This window comes from Apis mellifera, linkage group LG4, assembly GCF_003254395.2.
Source record: "Apis mellifera strain DH4 linkage group LG4, Amel_HAv3.1, whole genome shotgun sequence".
NCBI classification, from domain to species: Eukaryota; Metazoa; Arthropoda; class Insecta; order Hymenoptera; family Apidae; genus Apis; species Apis mellifera.
The window spans coordinates 5,052,615-5,077,888 of NC_037641.1; the positions used below are offsets into that span (position 1 = coordinate 5,052,615).

The window sequence follows — 25,274 nt, forward strand, 5'->3', positions numbered from 1 at the left end:
TTTAATTCGAAATCGAAAATTTAAAAGCAAAAATCGTAAACTAGGATATTCTTAAAATAAAAATAATAAAAATATTAACCATTTTATTTTAAATTTCAAGATTCATGACATAATTTTATCGGATAATTAAATTTTAATTAGATTATAGTTATTTTATTTTTCAATAATTAATATAAAATAACAAACAAAGGTATAAATTAAAAGGATGAGAGAGGAATAAAGGGAGATTAACTAGTGAAATGAGAAATTGTATTTCAGTGGATTAATACATTAGAAAGATAACAGATAAAGAACGCAATTAGAAATCGAAATTTATTTAATAGACATTATAATATATTGATTAGTTATGTTAATTAAGTACAGCGAAATCAAATGACTTGCTTTATAATAGAATTTTGTTCATATTTCTAAAAAAATTTTCTCGAGATTGCATAATTAACCTCGTTATTATTTTTTCTTTTCATATATTCTGCATTACATCAGTTTATGACAATCGAAAAAATGACACACGCTTACAATGTACAGTGTTTCCTATTCGGTGAATGCAAGTTAGAAGGAAGTTACAAATAGAATAAACATTAGATAATTATCATCTGATTAACAGCGAAGAGCAAACTTTGCAATAAATTCAATGGAACGATCAAATATCATTTATCGTAACGCAATTTCACAATCTAGAGAACTTATTTTTTTCATTTTAAAAGCAAATACATATTACAATTTCAACATTACAAATGTATATTTTATGAAGAATTATTCAATATTTTTCTATCTCTTTGAATATTTATACACTTCCAAAAATTGCATTCACAAGAAACTGTTAAGATAATATCTTAACCTCGAATACTTTAACTGAACACAGAATTGCATAATCTGCTACACGTTCGAGAATCTAAACATTATTGAAAATTTCAGAAATTCTATTATTTTCACTTCTTTCAATTTATAATATTACGAATTCAAAATTCATTGAATCAACGTGCACGTTTTTCTTTTTTATATCAATCATCTGATAGAGATGAAAAATAATTTAAACAAAATTGTTTACTTCATTAGGTTAGGTTTTTCTTAGAGTGTATTTTTCACATCACTTTTTCACATATATGATTTCAAAGAAAACATTCCTGATGATTTTATCTTTGAGGTTACTTAACCTTCAAATATTTTTAATTTGCACACGTTTTAAGAACTTGTGATACTTATTATTAGTGTAATATGGCCGTAAACATATATGTACAATCTTATAGCTGTCGATTTTTGTTTTCCTTTAAATCAGAACGTTGGGATTAGTATTTCCACAAAATCAATTTCATACAGTTCCATTTAAGATGTCATGCATCGGATTTTGTGATTCTACAAAGCTTTAGTGCAATTCGAATTGCAATAATAGCTAGACAAAAATTTTACAATCCCGCCACGATCTCAATTGAAGATCGATGCTAATAGCATTGATCTATAGCGATTATTCGATTAATTATCAAGTAATTATTCATATCATTCGAATAAAAAAAAGTTCTATCTGTCCGCGCATAAGAAAGAACGATCTGCGATTATTTACGAACATTGGATTTTTCTATCATCATCCTACATTCATATCTCCACTTTCTCCTTTTATTCTTTTTTTTAATCTACGTATAAATATATGTACCTTTTGTTCATAGAAGATCGAGTCACAGAGAATCTTTAATTTCTATCAAATGACCAAATATTTGGAATTAAGAGGAAACTTTTTTTATCTTCTTCTTCGTCTATTATTTTTTTTTCTTCGCAATTTTCTTTAGCATTTTTCAGTCAAGTGCAAAAATAGATACTTTATCGCCTTCCGATATATTTTTTTCTTCTGTATTTTTTTCTTTTTTTATTTAAAACTGAAAAGTATAAAATAAACAATGTTCAGAAAATGTTCTAAAGGTATTTGAAATATTTTAATAAGTATCATAATAATCTATTTGTTGAAGATAATTAATAGAATGGAAAATCAATTAATTGTAATTTATCGATCAATACCAGTCAAAATTTTTTTTGCGACAAATTAAAAATAATTGAATCTTTAATACTTAATATCTTTGGTTTGTAATATTTTAATTAAGTTAATAAATTTTGATTTATCCATTTTTAATTAATTACTTTAGAATTTGGTAAATTATAGAACATTCACTGAACATATATAAAATGTCAAGGAAAATAAACTATTAAATTCTTTGCAGTTTCAAATAGAAAAGCGTTTTTCTTCTAATATGATATTTTTTAAGCATAAAATTGTCGCATCGACTGAATATTGAACGATCGATCTAATAAAAAAAAATCACAATTAAATATATAATATGGATTAAAAGAAATCTATAGGATTACACTAATTCGAAAATGTTCAAGTGTAGCAATTACAATTATCCTATGATCATTTGAGACAGCAATTTGAAATATTTTCACAAACCGTTCATAGTTTCTAGATTTGGCTTATTCTAACCTAAGTTCCGTTTGAAAAAACGTCACACTTGGGGAGCAAAGGGAATCTAGCAGTTCTACGTTTGAATTTGGGATCTTTCTTCTGTTTTCCTTTACAATTTATCCTCAAAAGAGTATTTCCAGTCACTGATCAACATCTTGCATTCTGTCTGTGTGAAAAAATGGGATTGTTAATCGCTAGAATCGTTCTCTAAACACTAAGTAGGCTAGTAAGGTTGTTTACGCCTATGGATAATCGCTATTAATCGATATCGTAATATGCATACACGCAGAAGTGGGCCTAGAGCAAACACTACTTCGCTTATAGATCAATTTTATCACCTAAATCATCATACAATTGTAGCTCAAGTCCATATATATACATATAGGGCAGGAAATGAAATATACATTCATATCTTGTCACCCAATTTCATTATTTTACGATAATTTAAAATTCTTCATGGATTTGAAATGATTCGAGAAATCGTTCGATTGATGAAACGAAATGATAAATCTGAAGCATAAAAAATAGCATTTTTTATACAATTTTTATTCGAGATTACAATATGAATGTGAAATCGAACAATCTATCGAAGTCATAAAAATTTTGTCAAATCCACGATCGAATGAAATAATATTCCATGTAGCATGGAATGATTATTATTTTAAATAGTATCGCAAAAAATAGATATATAATAAAATAATTTAATGCAATATATTTAATGAGTAAAAGAATGCTTAATTAATATAGTTTAATGAATTTATTTCTTAAAATTTTCTTTTACTCAATAATGACAGAATCGATTCTGTTTCAAGATTTATTAATGATCGATACTCGTTCGATGGAAATATATATCGAATTCGATCGTAAAATCAATCAAAAATTCGATATCGAATCACTTCATGTCAAAGGATGACAAGCAAAACCTATTATCGTAAGTAAATTCATAATCTACGAATGAAATGTGAATTATTTGTACAATTTTTATGGTTACCTGTCAGTTTTAAAGTGGATGGAATTTACGAGAGTTAAGGCTCATCGATTACTTTTTTCTGTTCAAAGAAAAAAGGAAAAAAATATTTGTAATTTAAACTTTAAATAAAATTTATTCATAGAATTTATTACGTCATATTTTTGAAAAAATGTTATCGTTACGTATATTGAAAATAATCTTGACAATGTTTATGTCATAATTTTTTTAATAATTATAATAATAATAATGTAAAAAATTTAGATAGTTTAAATACTAAATAAACTATCATATAAACGAAAAATTGAAAAATTATCATAATCTTTATGTATAATAAATAATCGAAATAAGAAAATTTTAACGACAAATCAATTTTTATTGAATTGTCTTTTCTGGAGCCTTAACTCTGTAGAAACATGAAATAGTATGCTGTTAATGCTCATGGTATCGCGTTAAAACGCTTAAAATATTGCTCTCTTTCCATAACCACTGTTGCGGTATTGTTAATTAGTGGCAGTGCCTTTTACTATTATTCTTCTCATTTTCCAATCTCGAACACGAGTACATTGAGCTAACGCAATGGTGTTTTTCATGTTTCTTTTCTTCTTACTATCTACGGTACGTTCAGTCGCTCGGCACTGTTAAAAAAAAATAATTTAATATATTAATTTAACTATAAGGAAAAAAAAAATATATTTCTGACATCACATTTCTTTTCTAGATTTTAGAAATTAAATTTCTTATTCTTTACTTAATATTCTAAGACTTTCTTTTTTATATCTTTTTTTTCCTCAATAATAATTAACATTTTTGCAAAATGAAAAGGATATGATGCAAGATAAAAGAAGCAATTTTTAAAACATTAGATATTTGATTGAATTTTCAAGAATATTGAAATTTTAAATATTATAAAGGTTATTTTAATTCAGATTTCTTATTAATTAAGAGATAATTATATAATACATAAAGATCAATTGATTAAGAAAATTATCTTGCAGCCACCAAATTTCTCAAATAAACAAATATTATTACTTGTTAAAGTATCTACTGATCAATATCTTACATGATGCTTAATAAGTAATGTTTAAACATTGTGATAGATGATAGGATGTAAGGATTGATAAAAGCAACATTTATTTTAAAGGAAATATAACTAAATGCATAAATGACATAAATAGAAAATGAATACTGTCAAGGTATACATTTAGAAATTATTGATTTTTGTTTTCTTTGTAACAAGACGGTATGGACAGGTGGCTCAAGTTCGAATCATCAATATCAGCTATAATTTTGCTTTATTTATACTTCAAATTATTTTAATTTAAAAATTACAGAGATCATGTTTTCGTTTATAGATTGTCATCAATGACAAAAAACGAGAATATGCGAACGTGTATATCATACGCCTACAATTAAAAAAAAAAAAAAAAAAAAAAAAAAAAAAAAAAAAAAAAAAAAAATTAGAAGGAAATTCAGATAGAGAACTAAATCGATAGCAAAGTAAATTAATAGAGGAAAAAAAAAAAAATAAAATAAGTAAGGAAATTGGTACTGTAGTGATGGTGGTAATAATGTTGGACGAGGTCGGTCGCCATTTTAGAAGTAAAAATTATTTTTACTTTTGTATAAAAAATTTTTTTCATCGACGTTCAATGATTTAAGTAAAGTATGTCGCTTTCTTATGTATTAACGAATCGGACCTTGTTCGTTATTTCCATTATATAAATAGACGTGCGTTATCGATATTTTAAAAATTTGCTTACTCGTTTACAAAAATAAAATAAAACGCAAGACAATTCATCCTATCTATGAATGAAAAATAAAATTTCCTATCTAATCGAGGCTAAAGACGTTCATCGAGACTTAACTAAAGTGAGAGAAAGAGGTTTCTGCGAGTGAATTAAATCAACGATTTTTTCTCTAAAATTTCCGTTGATAATTGCTCGCATTTGGCGAAACCTGAAATTTTGATTTATCTATCATGCTTTCATGTTTCGTCTTTATTTTTTCCCTTTTTCTTATTATATTTATTTTTTATTTTTATATATATATTTTTTTTATTATTTTCTTTTTTATTCTTTCAAACGCAGGAAAAATATGGTGCCTTTAGCGATCGACGTACGTAACACGATACGTCTCGATGCATTACCACATCATACATATCGTTTCTCGATCTTCAAAAACGGTCGGTGATGTTGACTGCAAAACCTGACGTCATTCCTTTTGCTCTCTATCATTCATACACATCGCGTATTCTTAATTAAAAGTATAATTATCATACTCTCTCTCGCGCACGCTCTTTCTCTCTAAATTCTCTCTTTCTCCCTTTTTCAATTAGTCAGATACATTAACTAAAGTCAGAAAGTTATATATATATATATTCCCGTTCAGTGGAATCGATCTATGTTTTTTATTCCTCAAAAAAGTTGAAGATAAAAAGTGATTATCGGCCGTCCCTAGCTCTGATGGTCCGATGGTCATTTGTGATCGATGCCACTGTCGGCGCGACGGCTGTACGTCGACGATGCACATTATGGAGATCCTGTTCCAGCTTATCGAGGGTAGCCAGCCCGTGAACGCATGCGAAGCTCTGTGGATGAGAAAGACAGGGATGCTGGTGTTGAAGCACAAGGGTTGTCGTCGTCGTTGGTGGAGGAGGTGGCGGAGGTGGTGGAGGATGAGGAAGAGAAGTGAGCCACGTCACGCCTGGCTCCGCTCTGTGTCATTTGCCGTTCTGCTGTAGTGCTGCGTTAATTTGTGCCCACAGTTCTTTGGTACAGGATTGAGATCTAGAAATAAAATTATATTTTTAGTATCAGTTACTTATTTTATATATTAACTAACTAGAATCATTATTATTGTAAAATTTCTTACATAGTGAACTAAAAGAATGAATATTTACTTTTTTTTTAAAAACAAAAAAAAGAAAATTATTAAGATACATAAGATACAAGAATTATTTTTCAATAGACAATACCTTTTAATGGATTGAAGCCGCTCTTTGAATTGAACATGACCTTCTGGGGTAATGTGAAACGCTGCTCTCGCCGCGCATACTACGTTGACAAAGTCTTCGTATTCGCCTGATGTTAAATGATATAATTTTTGATGCATACATTGAATATACCTGCGAATCATTGAAATCATAATTATTCTAATAGGTTCGTTAAAAATAATTAAATAACTACAAATAAGAACTTGAAAAGACTAACATTTGTTGACACTTGTGAACAAGAGGTGCCAACAAAGCAGATCTCAAGTGTTGAAGTACAAGAGCCCGGTTGTTTCTAGCCAGATAGAGCGCCGCTTCCAATGCGACATCATGAAGGACGAAAGGACTAACGATGCTATTTACTGTACAAATACAAAGTTGATGAAGATATTGAGTACCGAGACGTTTAGATACTCTCAACAACCATTTCACATCTTCTCCATAGGGTGGATTTCGCGCGTATTTCGCTTGCGGTCTATCATCATGTACACGACGAGCCAAAGTTTCCAATGCTAACATTCCCACACGATACGCAGCAACCAAAGCTCGAAGTTGTTGTTGACTGAAAGCCTGAGTTTGTCTGTGAATCTTTACATAAAAAATAAATATCAATTGTTATTAATTTTAAATAGTTATATAAAGGAAAACCAAAATTAATTTTATAATAGCATACCTGTGGTTGAGTTCTTACTGTAGATATTATAGGCTGTGCTTGACCAGGAATAGGTCCTGTCACTCCCGCTTGTACCTAATGAAAAATATAAACATATCGAACATTTTACTATAAGAGATTAAAACTAATTAATCTGAAATACCTACATTAACTGGCATAGGCTGTTGCATGGTGAACAAATGATGAGTTCCTGGAGGCGGTGGAGGTTGCGGTGTATAATATTGCGGCAGCGATGGTGGTTGCGTGGGTTGTGTTGGATGATGAGGATGTTGCGGATGCTGTGGATGTTGTGGATGCTGTGGATGTTGCGGATGTTGTGGATGTTGCGGATGACCAGGATGAGGTGGGAATGCCGCATGATACATTTGCATGTGTGGTGGTGCTGGTGGTAGAGTTACCCTATGCGACGGCATCGGCCCACCAAAAGTTGGAATTGAGTGATGTGGATGCACGAAACTATAAGGACCAACTGCGTATGGCATACCAACTCCTGAAATCCAAAAAAAAAAAAATTATAATTTAGAATTAACTAAATAGATTTAGAAAATTAAAATTTATTATTATTAAATTCATATGTTAAATTGAAAAGTTTAAATATACCCAAAGGAGCCAATGTAGTTATAGTTGGATGCGTTGGATATGGTTGAGGAGGTGGCTGTGTACTAGTCACAACAACTGCTTGAGCTGGTCCAGGCATCATTTGTCCATTGGACATATCTACTGGAGGACCAGGTTCTACCAGAAGCACTCCATTAAGATCCAATTGCAAAGGATCATGTGGCATATCATCTTGTTGTTCTCCACCAGGAGTATGCTAAATATATAAAATAAAAATTCAATTAATCAGATTTTCTTTTATGAAATATCTTTCTTTTTATTTAAATGTACTTACTCTGAGATACAGCTCATACCAATATTTAGCCACTTGAAACAGTACTTCTGGATAAACTCCTCCTCCTTTAGCAGTATTTTCTACTGTGATACAAGCTTTCTCCAACATGAGATCACTTTGTTCTTTACACTATAATAACAATCAAAATAATTAAACATCATTTTTTAAAAAACTTTCAAATTTTTATTAAAAAAAACTTTACTGAAAACATAAATCTTGTTGCATGCTTACTTGTAAAATAGCTCTTTGGACTTCATTAGGATTGAGCGCGTGAGCATGAGGCAAACAAGATAATGCAAGTTCTGCAGCTGCTCGAACCATATTAGGATCACTTCCTCTAGATGATTTGTCTGCTATACCGACTGCCTCAGGTGGTGTCAAATGTCCCTCCCAACTTTCAATAAGGAACGAAATCGCTGGTGCTCCAATTTCCATTGCTTGTCCAGTGATCCAGGATACATGACTCGAGTAGGTTCGACTAAGCCAGTTAGGAGTGACACAATTATGAAGTCCAAGAGCATATAGACCAAGTTGAAAGGCGCACATATGGAGAGCTCTATGAGGTCCATGGTGATTTTGACTTGTAGATGCTTGTGTAAATAGAGAAGTGGAACTATTGCCTCCAGCTTTTATGAGAACAGTCTTTGCTAGTTCGCACATAAAGTGTGCACTCGCTTCTGATGGTTGATTGGGAATTGATGGATATACTCTCTTGCTTTTGTATCTAAAATAGAATTTTTAAAAGTTCCAGATTTTCCACTTCTTAATTTATTAAAAGTTCACTTGTTATTATGTTAAAATACGAACCTTGTTTCTTTAGTTCTAGTAGGCACAGGTTGTTGAACTATTTGGGGCTGAACTGTTAGTGTATTCATACCAGTTTCTAATTCTGCACTAGTGCTACTATGTGGTCTACTGCTAGTACCAACCACACTATCGCCATTTCCAGCATCTGTCCCAGCAAGAGGAGAAGAGCATTCTTCATCATGAAGATATCTTGTCATCTGAAATAGAATTAATTTGTTTCTCCATTAATTTATTTCTTCAATTTATTCCATTATATTCCAGATATTAAAATTACTGAATTTAAAAAAGCAATTTTTTACCTCGCTCTTAGTAGGAGGATTAGAGGTGTAATAACTGCTGAGAATTGGTGATTTAATTAACTGATGAACATCTCGATCCAATAACTTGTCCATAATTCTTGCTACTTTCGTAGGTTCATCCTTATAATGCACGAGCAATGTAATAGCTAAATCTCCTCTAAAATAATTAAATCAAAACTTGATAAAAATTATATTACTTATAACATTTAATGAAAGAAATCAATTAATCAAATTTATATGGATAAAATTGAATTTATATAACGCACCTTTGGCGTCTCGTTCCCTCACAAAGAAGAGGATGATCAGCTTCGCTCACGTTCGCCTTCAAGCCCAGAGCAGCCACGGCCGCATCAAACCCAAGGTTCTCGTCAACGTCTGAGGACAGGTGTTTTAGTCCTGCGAATCATTCCACAATCTTTTACCTTCCGTCTACACTATTTAATCATTAACTCTTTCTTGTCTGAAAGAAGATATCCTTCGTCCTCGATTCGAATCACGTAAACTCGTATTATTTTTATTCGATCAAATCTCAGAGAAGAAGTTTTATTTAAAAAAAAAAAGAAAAAAAAAAGATACATACTTGACGTATTAAGGGCATCGAATATAAAACTAGCCAACATAATTGGAAGCAGCGCATGTCCTCTGGATCTCAGTACTCCATCCCTCAGTTGTTCCGCTCTTTGTCGAACCATGGCCAATTCCGCAAGACCAAGTGGAATTTTCTTCAGTAATCCTACCAGTTCACTCTCCTGATGAGCCAATTTTACCTAAAACATTCATCATACTGTAAAAAAAATCCTTTTATCCTATTGCTACATTAATTTACCTCCAATGGTTTTGTGTTAGCCGGCGGTCTAGCCATTTCCAATCCAAACAAGCCAACTCTAAACGCCAGGTTATAGTATTCCGGATTTTCTGCGAGAACGGTGCACAGGAAACAGCATTTAGCCAACGTGGCGGACGCAAGACACGTAAGCTGATGGGACGCCGGATTAACTTGTTGCTAAAACATTGTCGTTGTATTTGTTACGCAATGACCAGGACTGATCAATTGGAACAGGGCCTTACTGAATCGAACAAACGAAACCAAGTCTTTCCAATGAATCTACCTTCTTCTTTTTCCCCTTCACCGGTGCTGGTGGTTCATCGATCATGAGATTTGGGGGATTAGCCAGCAGTTCCTCGGCGAGTTGAACACCCAAAATACAAGCTTCCCTCGTGTGGCCATGGGCGTAGAGTCCTTCCGCTCTGGCGAACAGGATGTCCCATGGATCTTCCGTTTTCATCAGATTACCCAACACAGTACTCGCGTTCGGAGTGGACGTGGATTGTGATTCATTCTTGGAATCTTTGCTAGATGCACCATTCGTGTTCACCACAGCTTTAGGATCATAATAATAAACGTGATATTCGTCACCAGACGGACTGTCGCTACTCGATGATGAACTCTCATCCTTGGAGGGCCTCCTGGAAGGATCCTTCTCCTGGTCAGATTCTTGTTCGCTCTTCGAACTGTTCGCTTTAGGCATCACTGTTCGCGATTTCTCTCGGTAATCGAGATTCGTCCTGCTACACTTCGCGTCGCAGGTAGCTTTATTATTACTACTATCACTACTATCACTATGAGTCTCGGACGAGGCGTTTGAGCGGTGCTTGTCCGAGTCTTGAGCGTTCTTCAGACTGACATTACTATTGGAGGACGACTCGCTACCACCACCCTCCTAAAATATTTCATTGATTTATAGTAGATATAATAATTATTACTTTTCTAATTTATTTTTCATTCGAGAAATTCTTTCAAGAAACAAACCTGCGAATCTGTGTCCCCGCAATTATTTAATTGAGCGCAAGATCGTCTAACGAGAACTACTTGAGGCTCGGAAATATCAGGCATATCGGTTTCATTCTCACAGAAACCTTCAGAACTGACACTACTTCGGTTCCCATCACCACCGCCGCTTCGCGAGCATAGACCTGAACATTCGCGCGGATTCAATCGTCTTCTGTCCATATAACTAAACTCTACCAGGCCTAAACTCAAAGGTCGTCGACCGTGATGATGCGAAACCGGTGGTTGACAATTTAACACGGCAGCACTCGAATTCACCTACAATCATTCAATCAAATATTAATTACAACGCAAAAATTTTATTCATCTTTTTTTAATTAGACATTTTCTGATTAAATTCCTTTCCTTTTTTGAATAATTTTAATTTTAGAAATATGGGGAATGAACTAACCTGATTCACTTCAGTCCTAGTATCACCTGCATGTCGGAAGCACGTGAACGGACAATGATACATAGGATTGCTTCCGGCAGTGTAGGTGATACCGGGTAAGGTGTACTCTTCCCAATCCAAGTAGCAGGCCTCAAGCGCTGATTTAAACCCGGTGAACACGGCTAAATCATTTTTTAATGAATCTTTGTGTCCGCCACCGTTATTTCTGTTGTGTGAATTGTGCGTTACCGAACTGCCTCTACTTTTTGTAACCTTGAACAAAAAGTCATATACGTATTTCAATTTTAAAATTCTTTGCATTTTATCTTAAACTTATTCAAAAAAATTATCTTATGTTTTAACAATAGTTTTACTTTGCGTTGCCAAATTTTTTTAAGTTTAAAATCAAAAGTGAACATATTTCTGACAGTACAATGCAATAATACCTTATCAATAATCTTCATGTGCCAAGCAGTGAACTGGCTGTGAAGCATATCTCGTTCAGCAGGCGATAATCCAGGATTCAAAGCAGCCAGTCGCCAAAGTACGACGATCTCGTCGCACAGAGACGAGCAAGCGTGCTGCGATGCATGGACGTTGCTATTCATGTTGTGTTTACCGCCGTATCCGGTCCCGTTCAATAGAGCTACTTTCGTGTTGAACCACCAAACGAGTATCTGTTCGCAAGCCATGCACTCCTCTGTGATGATTTCCAACAATGGTATAGCGTTACGATCGGTTCTCTTAAACATCTCGCGCACGATCGACAATAAGTTCCACATGCCTTCCGGTTCACGACCTCGCAATGGTCGCAACAACGAGGACCATTCGGCAGCTGCAGGAGGCGCAGTAGTGCTCAAATAATTTACATCACTGTAAATTCCAAGAAAATAAACGATTTAATGAAAATGTCTTAAAAGAAATTAAGTTTTAAATTTCTTGCATCGATTAATAGCTATCACAAATAACTATCAATAGATTGTAGATTTTTATCCAATATATATTTCATATTAAATCTTCTCTATATCCCAAACTCCAATCAAGTGACAAATTCTTAGAAAAATTTAAGACAGTCCCAAAAAAGAATATACATCATTGTGTTGTGGATTTATTCATAATCTTTGTTTTCATCACTATATTGATATTTTGAATCCTTATCTCATCAATCTATTAAAGTATGATTACATTTTCTAGGTATTATTGAACTGAATATTATAAACATTATAAATCTGAATAATAATAACGAGGTTGGAACGAATAAATAAGACGATAATGACCTGAAGACTATAGGAGCGGGTACACAAAATTTGATAAGAATCTTCTTGATATTATCGTGAAGAGTCTTTTCATCGAGGTACCAGGAGGTTTGATCGTGAGCCGAGGCGCCTGCCGTGGGATCCGGGGCACCGCAGTAACTGTTGATGGTACTTGGCTGAACCGACAACAGCTCGTCCAACAGACGTTGGGCAGTGGGCAGAATCTGCTGCGGCAGCTCGCTGATGAGATATTGCGCGAACTTTTGCAGTTGTTCCCGGTGTAAACGTGACAAGGATTCGCTAACTGGAGCTCTCAGGCACACCTGTGTCGGCTGAATACAAATAGAGGAAGAGTTATATCCTATGACCAACGCTATTAATCTCTTACGTGACTAATAAAGTAAAAAATATATTCAATAAAGGATTGTTTCTTTTTCTTTTATTATTAATATTTAGTTTTTTCTTTATTCTAGAAAAATAATAAAAAAAAAAATGTATATGAACGTTAACTCAAGCTTGAGTTAAAATATTTCTTAATGATTTTGATCGATCGAATAAGGAAGATAATTTTATTTACCATATGTATCCTATGAAGGCAAACAGCGACCACGTGAGCACACCAATAGGCCTTAGAGGAGCAAGTGCAGTTACAAGATGTGATTTTCCTCCGGTCAAAAGTGACAGCGACGTTGAATTGTGATCTGACACCGTTCATCACCCCCTGCGAGTTCACTGTTGCACTCAGATGAAATCCTGTATGTATATAAATATATAATTGAAAAATTATCAAAAAATTAATTTATATTCTTTATTATTCTAATACGATCTTTGTAAATTTCTCTCGAGAGAAATCTCATAATGAATTTTCGTTAACGTTGAAGTATAAGAAAATTCGATATTCGAAAATTATAATATTATTATAAAAGAAAATTCGTAAAAGAGGAAAAGTAACGATAGTTTAGCAAATTCCTCCAACGATTCATCACATATCCCTCGAGAGATCTCATGGGAATTGCTAACTAAGAGAAAGAAGAAGAAGAAGAAGAAGAAGAAGAAGAAGAATCAGATTAGAAGCGAACGAGAAATGGAAACGATACAGCAACAAGAAGTTGGAAGGTTTCTAAAAGGAGAGATAAAGACGTCGTTTCGAGCGCATTAAGAAACAAACGTCCAAGAAACGGAACGCATAGAGAAAGGCGGCATTCTGTATCTGGAGCGCAGCGCAAATTAACGAAACCAGCTTGACAAAACAATGAAATTAGGGATTAAATTCCTCATCCGTGTACGAGCTCGTTTTTTCAAGGAACATTCGTCGATACGACGAATCGAATAGAAAATTGTTTTGTGGGACAATAGAGTGAAAATATAGCCACTTTCAGAAACATGGAATATAACGCTAATTTATACAGATAAATTGAAGGAAATTACTTTCACGTTTCTCAAAATAAGAATAATTAATAGAGTTGTAGGCATTTTTTTTTCTTTTTCTTTTTTTTTTTTTAAATTATTTATATAGTCGCAGTTATAAGAATATGAAAGAATACGAAGGAAATGATTTCGAGAGAAATTGTTTATGGATTTTCAAATTACCGACATGAATTGATTCAATAATGATCGTTGCATCATAAATCTTGTCACTGAGAATATTCAGTTAATAGTAGAGAGATGCGTATATACTTATTTTGCAAATATTATTATATATCGTGTTCTTAAAGGAATGCAAAATTTCACAATCGTGAAGAACGATTATTTATAATTGGAAATATTAAAATATTACGTGCAATTACTTTTACATGTACTTTAGAATTTTCAATCGTTTTTAATATTCAATAATTGAAGATCCGTCATTTAAATATTAATTTATAATGGTGGCTGGAGAGATCGTTTCTCAAAAAAATTCCGAGGATTTTACATCGATAAAAGCCCCATACCATACGCTCACGAAGACCACTTTCACTTTAATATCCATCCACAGGATAACAACTTTCGAATAAAATGCCTATTTCTCAAAGTTTCAAATTTTCCTAAGCCGATAAAATTTCACTTAACGGGAAAATGGTATAAAAGGAGGATAACGTAGAAAAGAAAAAAATTCTTAGAAAAGTGAAAAAAATCAAAGGGATAATAAACGGGGAAATTTAATCTTCCATCAGATTCTTCTTAAGTGATTTCTTTCATTGATCCTCGTCACACGTTACGTTTATTTCGGCTTATAAAGAGGAGATTCTGTGACACTATTTTGTATAGAGGAGACATTATTAGGATCAGGTTTCCAATTACGTCTATCCCGTCTTGTTTTCCGTCTAAAAGGGAAGGCATCGAGCAAACCTACGCCTTCTCGATGCAGAACTTTACATAATGCCTCTTTCGTTTCTCGAATAAAGAAGCTGGTCAACTTTCAGACGCCTGAATCGCGATACCTTGTCGTATCCGTGGACCCGTTCTCGAGTTATCGGTCTACTAATCACCGACGACTACACACAGAACAGAACTATCCTCCAGAAATGCCTTCATTAATCCCACATTTTATTATTTCTTTCTCTCTTCTCTCTTCTCTCTCTCTTTCTCTTTCTTTTCTTGGTTTAATTAGATCAGATAAATGAAAATATAAATGAATTTTTATTTAAAATTGTTTCTTCTAATTTTTGATTCTATTTACTTATTTGGAAATTGATATAATCTTTGTGTTTTATATATATGTTTATTTGTATATACAACACAATAGTATATTTGAAACTTAAAAATTATTTTTTTATTAATGATCATCATTCTTTTTATTCCTTTATTAGCCAATTTTATAATTTTTTTTTCATATTTATCCATCTCATTGTCGCACAGAAATAATCCACACAATTTACATTATACAAAATAAATAAATAAATAATTCATACATTATACAATATAAAAGACAACGAAGAATAAAATTATAGCCAATTTCCTGAACGCGTCCGCCCGCAAGTAGTATAAGAAGAAAATGGACAGACATCCAGTCCACTATGATTCCAATTATCCAGTGCGATATCGAAACAAGAAACGTTTTAATCTCACTATAACGCTTAGAAAATCTTGACAAATAGATCGAGAGATTTGATGTTTTTTTTTTTTTTACGAAAAGAATAATAATTTTCAAGGAATATTCATCGATCACTCACCGATCTGCAGGGGGTCTTTCACGCTTCTCAACCGGAAGAAATGTTCGCCACGCTGAAACTCTTCTGCACTACCGTTCGCCAAGCATGAATACAGCCTAATATCCTCTTCGTTGTCTGGAAAACTCCAAAACGCTATCCTGAGCTGCAGTTGCTCCGGGACAGGGGGATATACGTGCTCCACCAGCTCGAACGGTATATGCGACGCGACACATCGTGCAGCGAGCTCGCATAACGTCGGCACTGTTTGTCCATCTGTAAGATAAAATGTTTCAAATGTCAGAAAATGTTTCTTTCTTTCTTCTTCTTCTTTTTTTCAAGCGAAGGAAAGCGGGAGAAGGGAATACAAAGGAGATAAATGATAACGAAATTGAAAATTGAAAATTTCACGAATACGATGAAAGAAGAATATTTATGGCTATATGATTTTTGTGTTCCTCTTTCCTTTTTTTAATTCTTGTTGCAAAAATCTCTCTGTTCAACAATCCTTTTCGAATCATCCTTCGCGAAATAATAATTCGAAGGAAATCGAAATCTATTCGCGAAAGTTATTATATACGCATGGATAAAACAAATTCTTTTCCCAGGACGAGAAAAAGAAGCGAGAACAGAGGCCGCAAAACCGTCGATGCAAAAATAATCGGCCTCTTTCTCTTCCGGCCATCTGTTTCGCGTTATAGCGATGCCTGGCACTTGGAATCGTTGCTTTGCCACGCTTTTCCCTCAGGGACAGGAGAGGAGAAAAAAAGAAAAGAGAGAGGGAGAGAAAAGAAGAGGAAAAAGTCGACATTTTTATCGTGGACAGGAAGCACCAACGACGATCCTCGAAACGCGAAAGAAGGATAGAAATATATCGATAAACGAGGCAAAATTTTCAAAGAAGAAAATTTATTCTATTGGTTTTAACGAGAGAAAATTTTGTATCCAATATTCTTTCAGAATAATGGATAATTGAGGATTATTGAAATTTAGAATTATGCGTATAACGGATTTCGATAAATAAGGTATGTATAAATGATAAGAATAATGTGAAAATTTCGTGGATTAGTATAGTTTGATTATTCCATTGCAAATTATCCGAACAGGATGAACAGTTCCGATAATAAACGGTGTTGTTGGCCAGCCTCGATAACTTTATTAATATCCACGTCCCTCCCTTGGGCTTCTTTGCGAAATTTCGTTGCGGTTCCGATCATATCCATGCAGCTAGCAACTCTGATTAATAATCTATGGGGAATTTCCATAATGAAACATCGATCGAATCTCATCGATTGTAGGTTTCGAATAAGAAATTTCATTCTTTCAAGCTGAATCAATTCTTTATTTTTAGGGAGAAGAGAAATAAAAATTTACACAAAGTTTAAAAACCTTATAAATAGGTAAAGTATTAACTCCAATATTTAACAAAATCTATTCTGCAAATCGGGAATAACTAACTTAATCCAATTGGGTACATCATCTTCAATCCAACTGACACTAATTACGAATTAATCCTCTAAAATCGATTAACATCGACGCGGGCTTCATTCCCAAATGGGATCATTTATCTATTATACGTATACGTACACGTATAATTTTATTAACGAATTGTTTATTTAAATTATACTTCAAATTTTCAAAAAAAAAAAAACTTCCATTTCCAATATACTTTTCCGCTACTATCTATCCATTCCCAATAGAATCGATCATGCGAGAGAGGACAAAACGAGAGCTGATAGATTCTCGCGCGCAGTCAATGGTTTCACGTCCGCGTTAATTTCACGGTTAAATTGTATTCAATTAGAATCGATTTGTGACTCGGTGAGAAGAGACGTCCCTCTTTTTCTCCCCGCGTGCTCAGCCCGCGACAATAACCACGGACGTGGAGGCCTTAATGAGCGCGATAATGAAAACGGGCTCGTGAACTATTTCGAACGATTTTGCATAATTGGGGGTGGGTGATCTCTAGGATCGGCACTCTATGAAACACGCATTTTAATCACTTATTTTCCGTACGTAGAGACGAGTACAAATCCTCGATCGACAAATTCGATTCTATCCATTTGATTCCCCGGGAACAACGCGTAAATGAACCTAATTTGAATTAACCCCCCGGCACAGGTAGCTTCCGGCTCGAATCATCCCTCCAAGCGGTGTTTCTTAATTGGCTGCAACGGCGTTTCGATCGAAACTTTATCTATCCATTGAAATTTTAATACTGAATAAATATATTTGAATAATTTCCAAGAATTGTACAGTATACTGGTTGATAAAATTGAGAATTTTTTATCATCGCGTGTATTATGGATAAACTTCGTTTATCATTGTATTGAAATTTTAATACCGGATAACTTTTTAACGCTGTATTTATTTGATCGAGTTAATGAATTTTAATCGTCAATTTTCATATTTAAAAAAAAAAAAAAACTATATCGAAAAATCTTTCTCGGTTGAAATTAAGTTTTTAATTTTCCCTCTTCTATTGAACAAAAATAAATTAATTAGGTTTACCACTTTGATTTCATTTTAAACGATTTATATTCAGCAAACTCTAATATCGTAATTTAATAGGGAAAAAAGCAAAATCGTCTTCGGGGATTAATCGCGAAGATAGACACGGAGGAACTTTTACCAAAGTCGGTTTTTGCGCGAGTGCAAGCAACAGAGTCTGTCCAGGGGAACGTAACCAACCCCTTATTGATTTTCCCTGTCGACGGAGGTGTAAGTTTGAGCCTCGAAGAAGGCCGTATGTAGCCATCCACGTTTCTCTGACAAAATAAGACCGACGAATCGATGCATCGGCAATTTATCGCGCCAAACTTTAAATCCGCGTTTAAACTTCGCACTTTCTCTTAGTGGAATCCAGATCTCAATTGATCGATTTCCAAAGTGTGAAAGGATTGGTCAATTAATTAATTATTCCTATAAGAATAAAAAAGATTTGTCCCAAAAAGAAAAAAGAAGAGATGATCATGAATTATGAATAATAATATAATTTCTTTTATTAAATTATGCAATATTACTTTCTTCTTCGTTCTTTTCTTATTATTTTTTTAATTTAAAGAAACGATTTAAAATTTCAATCTATATTTTGATTGAAAAATTCATATCGATGATGCATTTATTATCATTTACAAGCACAGGAGCATCTTTTATATTAAATCTGTCACGAAGTATTTCCAAGTAAATATTTGAATTAAGCTAACACGAGCATAAAGATAAAAGTATGGATAAAAATTCAACTGGGGATAAAAGTAAGAAGTTTTCGAACTGAATCTCGGTAAAATTCCGGGGAAAATATTAATCCAGCTTTTTCGCACTCCATTATCGGAACGAGATTCACGGGATAATTCTTTTCGGGTCCGATTTTCACTCGACTAAAAATTCTCCTCTCGTCAATATTCCGGCACTTTGCAAAAATTTCCATTACTCTTCCCCTTTGTTTTTCCTGCAAATGTTTGGCCGATCGATCGCGAAAACCTTTCGCAACGTGTGTCGCTAAAACAAACCCCTAAACGTTTCAAGCAAAACATAATTTTTCAGACTTTGCAATGCATATCTCTCGTTTCTCATTTTCCTCAAAATAAAATCCAATATATACAATATATCCAATTATCCAAGTATATTATAATTACAATTGTGTGTAAAATTTCTGAGAAACAATTTGATTCAATTTTTATTGTAAATTATTAAATGAACTAAAGATAAATCAATAAAGGTACTCTTTGGTATATAAATATTCTTGAATATTATTCTATAAAAATATTAGGTTGTCGTATAAATACTTGTTTTTATAAAATTAGGATATCACGCGTTAAGGGGAAAAAATTGGAGATTAAAAACTGCTAAAAATCGTTATGCTTCTTTTATAGAAGCATCGAAATCACCGAAATAGATGCACGTACTGCCTGTAAATTTCGTATTAGCTCGAATCTCTTTTAGAACTCGAGGGGGGGATGATCCTTGAAAATCTTAGTCGCCGGGTCTTGATAAATCCTGCTTGTGAATGATCGTCACGTCAACGTCTCGTTTCGACGTTATTTCAGAAGAATAAAGAAAGTTAAATGTGGTATAAAAGAAGGAAGAAGGGAGAAATAACCATAGGATAAATATTCTACGATTTTGTTAAAAAAGAAATAGAGATTTTTTTAACATTTAAAATACTTTTGTTTTATTCGAATGATTATAAATAATAAAACGAGGAGAGATTTTTCTATCTCGATAAAAATTATTCCCTTTCGCAACTTTATAAAAGTCTTTCGTATTTAAATCGCGAAGAACGATTAAAATTCAACTGGACAAGGATGCGGGTACCTTTCGCCTCGATAAAGAAACATCTGCCCCACTGCATAAGAATTAGAGATTAAGATTAGATCCTCTGCTTGCAGATGCACGGATAGTACAATAAGATTCTGATCTTATCGAGGATTCTTTGGTCGATTGAAAAAAAGCTGAAGTGGTCTTTAAAAAAATAACATTTTTTTTAAAATCAACTAAGCAAAAATCGAGGATTCATTTGATTTAAATTAATCAATGTTACTACGATATAATTCCCTGATATAATTATAACATAATTAAAACAAGAAATAAAGATCTTCTTCGATTTAAACTATAGCAAAGAATTATTTTATAAAAATTTATATTATCGTCTTATTAATTTCTTTGTAATTTAAACAAAATTGAAATTTCAAAGTATCCTTTGTCTAAAAAAAATTAACCCTATCTTTCGTATCCCAAAATCGATAAAATGAATTTTGTTAAAATATGATCGTAAAATTTTTATTTTTTTTCCCCCTCGATTCCCACAGAGAAATTACAGTAAGTCGATGCGCGTTAAATCATTTAGAATGTAAATGAAACCCCTGTAATAATTTTCGTCACGGAAATGTTGTTTCGACGAATTCGAATCAGCGGGGCCCCATTTTAATTCGAGCAGGGCATCGCTGAAACGTTGCACGATAGCATAGCTCCCGTGGAGCGGCGTGGTCGTAAAAACTTTTAACGTAATAAAGGAAGTTCCTCCGTGCCTTCTTCGGCGCCGGATGAAATTGCACTCGCTGTGTCTGTGCTCGTTCTAGTTGCAACCCCTTCGCATATCTTACGACCAGTCGATTCATCGCGATCATCGTTCATTCCTCGAACTATTCGGGGCTCGTGCATCAATTTTTCTTTACTCTTCCACCGAGAATCACTGATTTACATACGATCCGCAACTCAACTTTTTCTGTATAATAAATGCAAATTAATTATATATATAAAAAAAGAGACAGAGAGATTGGGATTCGATGATTCTTTTTGGATCTTTGGATATTAGCAAACGTTTTATTTCGGTGCGAAATAAAAAATAAATTTTTTCTCCATTTAATTATCATAAATGTTTCGTGTAATAATTCATAAAAATTTTCTAATCTTCTCTCTAGTAAATCTTGCACGCTTTGTTCGTTAACGATCGCGAAAGTTTGATCTTTGCGCGGTTCAATATTAGTTTCGAGGGAAAATCCTGTACGAAGGGTGAAGGAAATTCTGCGACGACATGTCGTGCCAGCCCCGTTACCGCGTAAAATCTGTCCCTGACGGGGAAGTTGCGAGTTCGATAGTCGAAATTACAGTTTATCAAAGGAGAGAAGCCGCACAATCTGGTAACGACGCGAGCCGGCCAAGTTTCTATCGTCTTGTTCCACGACTACGCTTTTCCTACTTTCCCATCGGGCGAAACTTCTCTCGTAATTCGTACGTCGAAAAATTTCCATGACACCTACGATTCTAATGGAACGCTCGAATGATTCGTGGAATGCCCAAACTCGTTACGAATAGATATACCAATCTATTTTGCCATCGATAATTGACTACTTCAACAAGGATGATTGTATCCTCTAATGATGTCTAAATAAGCAACAGCATTATTGATAACTCACAGAGATTGCCCAGAGATTTTTTTAATGTAAATTGGTAACATAAGAGAAATATAAAGTAAGAGTAAATTCTAACATCTAATAATTTGATTGAAAACAGAAATCGACATCCGTTTGAACGAGCCCCCATCAAGATCGCGGAAATCGTCGACGGATTGGACAATCGTTGAATCGAACGACGTTAAAGCATTCGAGTGGTTTTTTAACGCGTGCCTCCTCTCTATCTAACGTGTAAAATGGCCCGTGCTTCCTCTCCCCTCTCGAGCCCCTCTTGACCTCGATCGAAGAAATCATCCCTGTTCCCGCGCGCGATCAACCCTCTTCCACCGATCATCCCTCGCGCCAATCATGGTATTTCGCAGAAAGAAATTACTCCTCGACGATATCCTCGAGGATCGAACGTCGAGCAGGTGGTGTTCGTTGATTCGTCATGACGGGAATTCATTCGACGTGGAGAGGAGATTGAATTTAATTGGAATTTAACTCACTGCTAACTGCAATTCCCTCTTTTTTTCTCCTCGCAAAATTAAGAAATAATACGTATCTATCAGGAAACTTTTATCGAAGAGATTTATTAACGCTAGAAATATGGGGGAATTGATTTTATAAGGATTTTATTGATTTCAGGACGCGAGTTTTTATATGATTATTTGGAAATTTGATCTAAACAATCATTTACTATCTGTGGAACAGATTCACGCACGCAAATGATTCTTTATATCATCATAAAAATCTTCTAGCAATCTGAATAATTGTTTGGAAACTGGGAAATATTTAGTTAATTATTCCAAGCATTTCTTTTTTAAAATTGGAATTAAGTTTCTTTTATGAATTTTTCTAACGAAATTGGTCAAGAATTCAACAATGATAAAAAGTTTAATGAATAGAGAAGAGTATGAGATGAGAATGCAAATTTTTTTTGTTAAATTTTTGCAAAATTCTCAGAATGAGAATTATTAAGCGACCTGGTCCTTCCGCCGCAACAATTTCCGCAACTTCCGCTCGCGGACAGCGTGCGTCGTTTTAACGCGAGTATACCTTGCTGTTCACTGGCTCGTTCATTTTAACATTTCCTAACTCGTCTCCTCTCGCTGTTGACTTTTCCAAATGTTTTTCATCGCGTTTTCTTCTGACAAATATAATTAATTTCATTTTATCTATCTTCGCTTGTTCAAAACAACATCGTTCCATTTAATTCGCTCAAACGTGAAAAATTTAAATCCCTAATTGAAAAAATGCTAATTCATAATTAATGCATTTTATTCTTTCTTTGAGATTTGAGATATTGATTACATAGAAAAATGACTTATCAAAAATCTCTCTCCCTATTTTATTTGAATCCATACGATCATATCTTGAGTTATTACAATAGTTTATTAAATCAAAATTTCTTTTTATTTTATTTATCTTTAATAAAATACACGAATTTTTGTCAACAAATATATAATTGATTATACATAAGCGAATATAATACAAAAATATGATATATTTTAAATGAAATTTATTTCAACGTAAACCTACATTAATCTAATCTTAACATGTAAATAAAGCGTTTAAAACTATTAATCAAAAAATATATATGTTCAATTCTATGATAGATTAATCTTATCACAAAAAAATAATCATTTCTCTCTCCTGATACGTAATCGTTTATCGAAGAAACGAAAAAAAAAAAGAAAAAGAAAAAAAAAAAAGAATACATCGTTTCAAAGATAACGAGAACGAGCACGAGTTCCAAACGATCCTCCGCGTCGCGTTTTATTTTGCATTTCAAATGACCCGCGCGAACGCGGGAGCAGCCTTCGTTGGGAACAGCGTCAAAAATTTCGTGACAGGGCGGAACTTTTCTTCAGGGCCATTGTTCCCTGATCTGCGCCGTAAATTAAATATGATTCACGACACGGACGACCCGTTAAAAACTTCCACCTATAGAGAAGATAAAGCGTTTGCCGCGTCCCCCCCTTTCGCCGGGGGCCATCTTGAATCTATGAGAGATTCGACTTCGCCATGAAACTTTTCTAGTCGTTTAACCGTGAACTTTCTATCGATTTTTCGCTCAGACTGCCATTATCGATGCATTTTCATCGAATGAACTATTTCTACGGATGTAAAAAGGAAAAAAATCATGAATTGGAAATTGCAAATCTGAAAATTTATCGATTTCTAAGAGATCTGGTGGTATCATTTTTTGAGAATATTACTTCGAGTATATTATTCTCATAATTAAATTCTTTTTTAAAATAAATATTTCTTATCTCAATTTTAAATAAAATTCATCCAGATTGTAATTTTTCGTTTCAATCGAACGTTAGAAAGTTTGAAGTGTGATCTCAATGATATCGCAGCCACGGAATAAAAATGTTTCTCCGATTTTCTTCGATTTTCCAGCAAGAGTAGAATACAAGATAGAATCGGTGAACTCGTTGAAATTTCACTATGTCAATTTCAAAAAGGGATTCGAATGTAATAAAGGGAGAGTCGAGAAATTTTGCAATCGTTTCCTCTTTTCGTGGATATCTCTGACGATGCGTTATTTTTTTTTCTTTTTCTTTTTCTTTTTCTTTTTTACCTTTTCCTATCAAATTTATCGAGTGCAACAGAAGCGTCGAGCGTAACAGAGTTACGAGGATGGTGCACGCAATCGTTTTCAATTTTCAAGACTTGACTAGCGTACGTGTTTTTTATTTTAACCACGGATTTTCAATACTTTTTAGACTTTGAATATATAGGATAGAAAAATAGAATGCACGAGAGAGAGAGAGAGAGAGAAAGAGGAAAGGTTCTTTTGTAAGAAGAAAAGACTTGTGAGCGTTCCACGGATTTGCTCACGTTGTTCCAGAGGAATATTTTTAGACGAAAGATGGAAGATTTTTAATCGTGCAATTTTTATCCTTAACAAGCAAGGCGATTATACATGTGCCTACAGTGGAGATAATACGCGATACTTCAGTTGAATTCAGTGTTTAATTAAGCCACTTAATGCGGCCTGTGCTTCTTGTACCAAGTTCGAGCAAATATCTCGTTAGATTTAATTAGTACTCCTCGTTTTCTAACAAACCTTACAATTCCGGTTCGGTGTCCTTCTTATCTTCGTTTGTCTTCAGAACGTGGAGCTTTTATGAGAAGAAAAAGAGAGTAAATGAGTAACACTTTGATATCGCGTTTATGTTGAAGAGAGAATCTTGTTGGAGTGAATTTAATGGAATTAATTATGATAAAAATTTTTTTTCTATTCTTTCTTTCATCAACAATTCGTTCTTTCTTTCTTTTTTTTTGATTTTCTTTCTCTCTTTTTCTTTTTATTAATTTTAGAAGGAATCTGTCGAATACTTCGATCGTTCGATTTTCGAAGTCAATCTTCATTTGCATTAAATTTTCAATTGCTCGTTATTTTTTTTTTTAAACTTTGTCTAATCTTCGCAATTTCTAATTATTTAAAAAGGAATAAGTAAGTTCAATTGTACAAAGAATGGCGTGATTTTTGAATCGTAATTATCTATAATAAAACGATTCGAATAATCTAATCTAAAAAATGGATTTTGAAAGTTTTTATTAAAAGTTTTCAAATATGATGACACTGAAGTAGATTTCGATTTCGAAACTCAATGTCTTAATATCTTAACGATTAAGAAATCGCGAAAGTTTCCAAATATCATTTCAATATTAAAGAAACAATTCCA

At 33.4% G+C, this 25,274-nt stretch overlaps 1 protein-coding gene and 2 long non-coding RNA genes across 5 annotated transcripts in view; 1 reads left to right on the forward strand and 2 right to left on the reverse strand.

Annotated features, from left to right (window-relative positions):
• Positions 1–298: 298 nt before the first annotated feature.
• LOC107964314 lies at positions 299–3,104 on the reverse strand. The gene is made up of 2 exons (XR_001702764.2): positions 2,435–3,104; positions 299–1,868 (listed from the first exon to the last, which is right to left on the reverse strand). It is a non-coding gene; the product is annotated as an uncharacterized LOC107964314 (long non-coding RNA).
• Positions 3,105–3,219: 115 nt separating this feature from the next.
• Positions 3,220–6,234, forward strand: LOC107964315. Its single transcript, XR_001702769.2, has 2 exons — positions 3,220–3,380; positions 5,968–6,234. It is a non-coding gene; the product is annotated as an uncharacterized LOC107964315 (long non-coding RNA).
• The window catches only part of LOC413399 (zinc finger SWIM domain-containing protein 8), a 73,548-nt gene continuing 53,284 nt past the window's right edge, over positions 5,011–25,274 (reverse strand). For 2 of the 3 annotated variants that reach the window (XM_006560583.3, XM_006560584.3), the window contains exons 3-22: positions 15,707–15,958; positions 13,132–13,307; positions 12,576–12,886; positions 11,745–12,171; positions 11,320–11,571; positions 10,890–11,186; positions 10,189–10,800; positions 9,906–10,082; positions 9,660–9,846; positions 9,346–9,475; positions 9,080–9,236; positions 8,781–8,977; positions 8,205–8,697; positions 7,974–8,102; positions 7,682–7,895; positions 7,228–7,571; positions 7,082–7,156; positions 6,629–6,996; positions 6,394–6,543; positions 5,011–6,205 (exon numbers count right to left, since the gene is read on the reverse strand). In XM_006560583.3, coding sequence (XP_006560646.1) covers positions 6,139–6,205; positions 6,394–6,543; positions 6,629–6,996; positions 7,082–7,156; positions 7,228–7,571; positions 7,682–7,895; positions 7,974–8,102; positions 8,205–8,697; positions 8,781–8,977; positions 9,080–9,236; positions 9,346–9,475; positions 9,660–9,846; positions 9,906–10,082; positions 10,189–10,800; positions 10,890–11,186; positions 11,320–11,571; positions 11,745–12,171; positions 12,576–12,886; positions 13,132–13,307; positions 15,707–15,958 — 5,015 coding nt within the window. In that variant the 3' untranslated portion in view covers positions 5,011–6,138. The remainder of the gene's footprint in view (positions 6,206–6,393; positions 6,544–6,628; positions 6,997–7,081; positions 7,157–7,227; positions 7,572–7,681; positions 7,896–7,973; positions 8,103–8,204; positions 8,698–8,780; positions 8,978–9,079; positions 9,237–9,345; positions 9,476–9,659; positions 9,847–9,905; positions 10,083–10,188; positions 10,801–10,889; positions 11,187–11,319; positions 11,572–11,744; positions 12,172–12,575; positions 12,887–13,131; positions 13,308–15,706; positions 15,959–25,274) is intronic. The other variant, XM_006560585.3, reaches the window with a different exon arrangement.